The 8,653-nt window shown below is 36.1% G+C and overlaps 1 protein-coding gene across 2 annotated transcripts; it reads left to right on the top strand.

Annotated features, from left to right (window-relative positions):
* The first annotated feature begins 1,017 nt into the window (after positions 1-1,017).
* On the top strand, positions 1,018-4,230 carry FDH (formate dehydrogenase). Of its 2 annotated transcripts, XM_086784799.1 has the most exons (9): positions 1,220-1,307; positions 1,710-1,805; positions 2,143-2,314; positions 2,516-2,701; positions 2,839-3,041; positions 3,122-3,273; positions 3,369-3,493; positions 3,646-3,758; positions 3,911-4,230. In XM_086784799.1, exons 2-9 carry the CDS (start codon positions 1,743-1,745, stop codon positions 4,022-4,024), a joined length of 1,128 nt encoding a protein of 375 aa, XP_086640925.1. In that variant the 5' UTR covers positions 1,220-1,307; positions 1,710-1,742; the 3' UTR covers positions 4,025-4,230. The 2 variants fall into 2 exon arrangements, with proteins under 2 accessions (XP_086640924.1, XP_086640925.1); XM_086784798.1 differs by lacking the exon at positions 1,710-1,805 and having other exon boundaries at positions 1,018-1,307.
* The last annotated feature ends 4,423 nt before the right edge of the window (positions 4,231-8,653 follow it).

The following is an 8,653-nucleotide window of genomic DNA, read 5'->3' on the forward strand; positions in this document are numbered from 1 at the left end:
AAAACTCTCAATGTAGGCAGCTCAAGTGGATGTTGGAGCTTATCTTGTTTGTGAACCCTTGGATCATGGTCCATAGACATGTATCGCATTCACTTATGTCTCAATGTTTGTGCATTCCTTTCCCATATAAAAATTTCACCCTAAAGAAGCCCTATCGAAGTTTGATTAGACTTACTTTAGCTGTCTAGTTGTAGTTGCAAACAAGGAGCATAATCGTAATTTTAATAGAACACATGGTGCAATTTAGCTCAGACAACCCATGATTTGGGTGGGCTGCTTGGTAGCTTAATTCATTCATGCTATTATAATTCTATGCCTTAATTCTATTATTACACATAGTTCCATAAGCCCAGCACCATTCCTTTTTCAAAAGATTTTTCGGTGTTTTTTCATTTTTTCATTTAGGAATGTGGTTTTTTTTTCGTGAAGCTTTGGTTTGCATCTACCTTTGATTTGCCAAGGAAATGAGTTTTGCCTAGCTATAATCTTGACCTTGAATTCCCCTTAATGAAGTTTCACATTTTTAAAAAAAGAAAGAAAGAGAAACCAAGGGATGGCCTTTATATTTTCAGCATGGCCCCACCCCCCCCACTATCTATTGGAGTGAACTTGCTTTCATTCATGTAGAGTGATGAGACTGAAAGAAACAAGTGAACCACCCTCACTAAGCTTGCCTCTGATTTTTGAAAGATGATAATTTTTTAAATATTAAAAAAATAGAGTTGAGCAAAGAGAAACAAATTTCTTATCATGGATTCTTTTATATCAATAAAAATATTTATAATCAAAGCTAAAGCATATATATATATATATATATATATATATATATATATATATATATATATGTCCGTACATAATGTAATAAAAAATATTGTACATATATATATAGATATGTGTGTGTGTGTGTGTGTGTGTGTACAATACATAATGTACCGTAATAAAAAATATTGCTTGATTTTTTTTTTGGGTTTTGCAAATGGGGGATTTTATATATTATATAGTGAGAGCTACACAGCAAAAAGGAGTAATTGAGGGCTTGATTTTTTTTGGAATTATACATATGAGAGATTTGGTCAATAAATATTTAAAAAACTCATTTTAATTTACATTAAGATAAACCTAAACGAGAGTTTCGATACAAGGCGAATTCTCACCCTCTTTAAAAATGGCAAGGGATGGCAAGGAACTAACTTTCCTTTCAACATTTTTTTCTGCTTTTTTCTTCTCTGGCTATGGCTATAGCCTTGCGTAACACCCTCCGCTTCATCAACGCCCCTTCCCTGCCCTTCTTGTCCAGACAACTTCACGTAAGTATCCCCCTTAATCATGATTATTTTACTCTCAGTTTCACTCCTTAATCATGATTATTTTACTCCATCGATGAAGCTCTTCTTCACTCGAAAAGTAGGATTAGTGATCTCTCTAGTTGTGGAAGAAATTGAGCACAATCTGACGAAAAAATGTTTCTGTTTTCTGTTAATTACAAGCTATTGCTGTTTTAATTAGTCGCTTCACAAATCTTATTGAAATTTACGTCGTCGATTCTGGTTTTTAAGTTCAGTTTTTCCCCCCCCCCCCCCCCCCACTGATTATCGCAAATTAATCAGTATTTTTTAGAGCTAAGAAAATTAAAGATTTGGTCTTAAATTTTAGTAGCTCACCCCAAAATAAAAATAAGAGTACTGATTTGTTTTGCTTTTTCTCAAAAGGAAAAAGGGGTTCCAATTTAGCATGAGGCTAGTATGTATAGAGAAAAGTGTGCAAGCAGAAATTTTTTCATCTACATATTATCAATAAATTTAAATGTGAGTAATTCAAACATTACTGCCCTTTTATTGCTTTAGTTTTTCCTGACTTTTGAAATGGCAATTAGCATGTGATTAACATGTGAGAATTGATTTTTTCTGGTTTTTGAAATGGCAATTAACATGTGTGACCATTCATAAATAATGACTGCTGTTTTGATTTGTTGTCATGCAACTAGCAATTAGCATGTGAGAATTCATTTTTTGTGGTTTTTGAATTGCAATTAATATGTGTGACCATTCATAATGACTGCTGATAGTGTTTTCGGCTTTTGATTTTGCTTTTTTTATGTTGTCAAGTACCTTCACATGTGTGTTGATGCTTGCCCTCCTGCAGAGTGGCGAAGGACCGAAGAAGATAGTAGCCGTACTGTATGAGGGAAAAGAATATGCTGCTCTCAACCCCAAGTTCCTCGGCTGCACCGAGAATGCACTGGGTATCCGTGAGTGGTTGCAATCAAAGGGCCACCAGTATGTGGTCACAGCGGACAAAGAAGGCCCAAACTGTGGTGAGCTTCTCAAGCACTACACTAGTTGCAACCTTTTTCTTCTTTTTCTCTAAAGCTCATGGCTAATGCGGCCGCCTTTTACTCTCTCTAGTAGCGGTACGCCATGTTGAGTTGGTAACCTTAAAATCTGTTTTCTTCGGCTCATGCTTCATGCACATTTTGTTGTTTCACATCAGTGTATTGCATGGTGGTTTTCAACAGAGTTGGAAAAACATGTAGCCGATATGCATGTGCTCATAAGCACGCCCTTCCATCCGGCATACATGACGGCTGAGAGGATTAAGAAAGCCAAAAATTTAGGTCTGCTCCTGACTGCCGGAGTGGGCTCTGATCATATTGATTTGAACGCTGCAGCTGCCGCTGGCATTACCGTTGCTGAAATCACAGGTATGTATCAACTAATAACTTGGATCTTGAAAGTAACCTTACGGGCTTCAAAGACATCTCTCCCGGCCCAGGATAGGTGAGATCCCCCTCAGCAAGACCCAGTGTTTTGCTGACATCTGTGTTTCTTGTTAATGTAGGTTCCAATATCGTCTCGGTTGCAGAGGATGAACTGATGCGCATTCTGATACTCCTCCGCAATTTTTTACCCGGTTGGAAGCAAATATGTGAAGGAGATTGGAACGTTGCTGCCCAGTCACACCGAGCATATGATTTAGAAGGGAAAACCGTGGGCACTGTCGGCTGTGGCCGTATAGGAAAAGAGCTGCTCAAACGCTTGAAGGTCAGATTTTGGTCCATTATAAGTTCTCATTAGTGTGGTTGTATGACAAATTTTGATAGGATCTCTTGGTTGCAAAGCAGGCATTCAAATGCAGCCTTCTGTATTACGACAAGTTCTCGGTGGGCGAGCAATTTGAAGAGGAGACGGGTGCAAAATGGGAAAAGGACCTGGACGAGATGTTGCCGAAGTGTGATGTTGTTGTGATGAATGTCCCCCTTACAGAGAAAACAAAGTACTCGTCTATCTTTCACAAATGCAATATATATAAGAGTAATAATTGGTCTTTTCAGCTGTCAGATTTAACGATGAACCTTCAACAACAATCAGGTCCATGATAAACAAGGAACGCATAGCAAAAATGAAGAAAGGAACGGTCATAGTAAACAATGCTCGGGGAGCTCTTATGGAACGTGATGCAGTCGTAGAGGCGGTGAAAAGTGGTCATTTAGCAGGTACAGGACTGGTCAGGATAGCCTCGTTGGCAACATAACCCACACAAATACATGTTATGCATGGGAAAATATCTTCGAATCTCAAACCTACCTATCTACGGCAACCCAGGTATGGTAAGTAATGATTTTAACATCCCATGTGTTGTGGGCAGGTTATAGTGGGGACGTGTGGTTTCCACAACCAGCCCCTAAGGACCATCCATGGCGTTACATGCCTTACCATGCCATGACACCTCATGTCTCCGGTACAACTCTGGATGCCCAGGTAGGCATGCCATACAGTACATGCCCGAGTTCTTTCTGGCATGCTTGATCTCATTCAGTTTTTGTAATGACGAGTGTACATGGTTTGCATGAGCATTGGTTTAGAACTTCACGACTAAATCTAAGCATCAACAACTTATGTCATCATGACAGATGCGGTACTCTGCTGGAGTGAAGGACACCTTGGACAGGTATTTCAAAGGGGAGAGTTTTCCAGAGGCATACTACATCGTAAGGGAAGGGAAATTAGCAAGCCAATACTTGTGAAGCTAGCGACTGTGCGAGTAAAAATAAAATGGAAGGGGAGCCGAAGAAACACAAAATAAAGTGTGAAAAAATAAGATGAAAGCATAGTCAAAGTAACACAAAGAACAAGGACCTTGGCATCTATGATGTTCTAGAAGCTCGACGACGATGTCTTTGTGTTTTTTATATATAAATATATGAGTATAGCCTCCAAAGTCATTTTGGGATATATGGTAAGGAAATCATTGCATCTTGTTGGCAGTAATTTTTGAGAAAAGTTATTTCTTTCGGTGATGGCACCTATAGCAAAGAGGGTACTCACCACTCCCTTTGGAACTGCTGTATAGGTGAATTTCTTTACATATGAAGGAGCTCCATGCATTAAAATAATTTATCTTTCTCTATGTAGCAGGGTTATATATATATATTTTTGAGAATCTTATAGCCATACTAGAATGAAAGAAAATTGTGTCCATGAGGTGCTGGGCCAACATCAGTGTTCTCTCAGCCCCCAGGGAGGGTGCTTGAGGTGCCGCATGGTTCCCATCCTGCTCCGTGGTTCTCCAAAGCAATACCTGCTGTGATTTTGGATCTCTCACTCAATGTCCATGGCTCTCGGCTTTCCGATACCCGTCCTTGTGAGGTCACAGTCCATCCAAGTCTTCTTTACTCTAGCATTCCGTTTAACGCCGGCGTTTCAGCAATGTCGTCCCATCTTCCTTGGTTCCACTATGTTTTATACACTCATCCTAGAAAGTGCGCGTGTTCAAAGTTGCAATTTCCTCTTCAATTCATGGTGAAAAAGGGTTGATGTAATGCTCACCTCTTCAATTCATGGTGAAAAAGGGTTGATGTAAGGCTCAGTAAAAATAGTTTCCTGAACACTGAGCTGACTTGGGCTTACCTTCTTAAGAGAGTTGTAATCTTGGATTGACATGTATACAAGGATGCCTTGTGGTGAACCTTTGGGATGTACTTTCATATGGGTGGAACCTTAGCAAGCTTTCTTTGACCTTGGTGCATTTGGCTTAAATAGGAGATATATTTGCTTTCTACATTTGCAAGTTCAAATTTGCAGAATGGTCACACTTGTTCTCACACAAAGACGCACCAAAACTACATAGACAGTGCTAAGATCATTAAAAAAAAATGTTTAACAAAGGGCATGAGTAGGAGCGCTTTTATAGATTTGTAGGACTTATTTAAATGTCTTGGTGTTTACAATAAATTTGCATATATTCCCACTATAAGAACGTTTAAGTGCTTTGAATAATTAAAATTAGGCACAATCAATGTCAACCTTGATGCAAAAATGTACTAGTATATGAGCTACAAGAATATTGAGAGGCAAATTTTAATTAGCAAAAAGAACCATGCCCAATGAGTTATTTATTTAGCTAGTTAGTTTGTAGCATAAATGTGAAATCACATTTTGCTATTTCAAAATGATATGATGCACAGTAATAAATGGCCATACTATCATGGCTATACTATCTACTTTTTGACTTTTATTATGAATGGTATTTTTTTCTTCTTTTCTTTTCTTTTCTATTTCTTATATATTCACTTTTTGGTCCAATGAACTCTCAGTTCTTATTTGATGTTTGAGTTTGTATTTGTATCGGCTTATGGTTTGGGTTTGAATTGGCTTATGATCCCTTGAGAAGAATGCGGGGGAAAGCTTGAGCTTCATGCAAGAAAACTTCTTTCACACACACACACACGAGTAGATAGACACACAAGCGAGAGATGGATGGCTGAATTTTCTTCTATTTTCTAAAACATACAAGGTTTCTAGTGTGAATCCGATAATATGAGTTGGCTATATAACTATGCTATAATTTTAGAAAACCAAAGTGGCTGTTATACAGCCTTTGAACCACTGGAGGCATATCAACCATGGTCTTACCAACCATGCTAGTTGTATAAGTACGGAGGTGTCATCCATATCCTCACTAGTTGAACTTGATATCTCAACATTTTTTAATCTCTAATTAATGTTGGTGCCATGGGTCATATTTGTCCCCCGTGAATGTTTGTTTATCTAACTATCTCCCTTTTTCTTTTTCTCTTATACTCTCTCTCTCTCTCTCTCTCTCTCTCTCTCTCTCTCTCACACACACACACACACACACACACACATTATTTGGACCTAATTTATCATCTTTCTTTTTAGAAGTATGAGTCTATATGATTTTGTATCCATTGTATTTTTCTTGTTTGTCAATGAGATTCCATACAAATTCTACCTCTTTTTGAGACATATATTTTTTGGAATTGAATGTATTGGAGAAATCTATCAAATCTAGACAAAAAGAGAGTAAGGTATGTATAAAACTACCCAAATGAAGAAAGCTAACATGCAATTTTGCATTTCTTCTGATTCTCAAAGTCAATATTATCAAATGAAAAATAGTCTACACACACACACACACACACACACACACACGTGTGTGTGTGTGTGTGTTTATATATATATATATATATATGTTACCGTTTTGTTTTATGGTGTATTGTCCTTATAATAGCTAGTTATATGGGAGATTCTGGTATTGACATGCTTCCATAGTATTACAAATTTGGCCTTGCAAAACAACACACAAAGTTGTGTTTAATTTTTTTAAATGAAAAAACTATGGAAATTTAATCTCAAATCAAGGAAAGTAAACTTTAAAAAATTGAAGGCTTTGTTTATTAAATCATTGAGACCTTTAATCTTAATTTTTAGAGAACTTTTAAAACTTAAAGTTACAATTACCCTTAATCCTAGTTTTTTCACATATTGACATAAAGCAAAACTCTTGTCTCCAAAATCCATTTGTCATCATCTAACCCTCAAACGGTTACTATGTTTTTACAACTTTTGCAATAAATGTATGGCAAAATAAGTGTATTTATAAAATTGGTTAGCAATAAAGTTATTAAAAATTAAGTTTTAAAATAAGTGCTTTGCTAAAATGCATCAAAAGTGAGCATGAAAGTAATAGATGTACATAGAAATAAGCACGGTTGTTGATAGTAGTGTTTGTGTGCATTGATAGATAGTTGGTTGAATCAGGGCACAAGTGTATAATGTAAGGTGGTGGAAGATTATTAATTATTTGCTTATCAAAATTTAACTATCAAGTGCAAAGTATCAATTATTATACACAAGTTTATAATGTAAGGTTGTGGAAGATTATTAATTATGTGCAAAGTATCAATTATTATACACAGGTGTATAATGTAAGGTTGTGGAAGATTATTGATTATTTGCTTATTGAGATTTAAGCATCAAGTGCAAAGTATGCATATGGCCTTAATATTCTTGACAAGATAACCTTATCACATTAGATGAGCTTGTAATGTTACCTAGGCAACTAGGCAATGCGTTTGAATGCTCCTCCATGCACTTGGTTTGAAGGTGGACACTCCATCAATGCCAAAATATGCCTGATTTGTTTGTTAAGGTGTTTGTAAGCTCGAAGGTGTAGGGTGCAAGGGCAGGTGGGAGAAAAGCTTATAGGGATCTAAGCATGCTCTAGAAAATTATTGAATGAATGGTAAAAAAAAAACCTAAGCCATTATGCACACATTGTTGCTCTCTCTGGTGATGCAAGAATGCAAGTAGATATTCATCAAGGTGATATATTCTATTCTTCTTATTGATGAATCACCTAGAGTGATATGACCATTCATGTAGATACACATCAAATGACATTACTGTTCCCCCCTATCCCCCCTATCCCTTCTTCTACATCTATGTCTTGTCATCATGCAGATGCATATTAAAATATGAACTCCATGTCAAAGTATGCACTCCATGCTATAAATGTTTGAAAATTTCCTAAGAAAATTGGGCTACAAATGGGTTAAATGAAGTTATATGACATGTTAGGATAAAAGTAGACACTAAGAGCTAACTAGACATGTCATCACTTCATGTGTTTGGTTGTTAAGGAATATCAAATAGCATCAACTAGTAGAAAAAGAAGCCATTTTAATTTAAAAAATCATTTCTCTTTTAAGTGTGATATTTCAAAGGAATTCCTAACAGGGAAATATTCTCAAAGTGCCAATTCATATAATCACACTTAGGCACTTTTGGTAAAAAAAATTATAATTTTTAGTTTACTTTGGAAATACCTCATATAATATTACAATGTTTAGAGCACTACAAATATAGTACAAAAATTCTTCTTGATGTATTTAAACCATGTGCATATACCTTCTATCAACTAAAGACACATTTTTTTACATGTCTCCTTGAAGATAATACTAGTCCAACATTTTGGTGCTACTCTTCAGGAGACAAGTATGAAGTGCAAACTCTCTCTCTACCCTCGTCCATCTTATCTTTGGGCTTTGATACTAATCTTGTTTATTAGCTTTTATTTGATCTCTTTAACATAACCATTTCATAAAGGCATGATTGCAATATTTTAGAACCAACTTATTCCTTTTTACATTTTTTCCATGATAAGGTAAATTTTCATAGTAGTTTGAAAACTCTTTCAAATTTCCCTTAACACACCCACTTGTAATTTTCTTTTAAAAGAGTATTTATGGTACTGTAAACAATATTCTTCATTACCATCACTTTAAAAGATATTCTTCATTACCATCACTTGTAAATTACTAATAAACATGAACAATAAGACCTAGATTAAG

The sequence above is a fragment of the Cibotium barometz genome, chromosome 47, assembly GCF_041138505.1.
Source record: "Cibotium barometz isolate CiBa-2024 chromosome 47, ASM4113850v1, whole genome shotgun sequence".
NCBI lineage: Eukaryota > Viridiplantae > Streptophyta > Polypodiopsida > Cyatheales > Cibotiaceae > Cibotium > Cibotium barometz.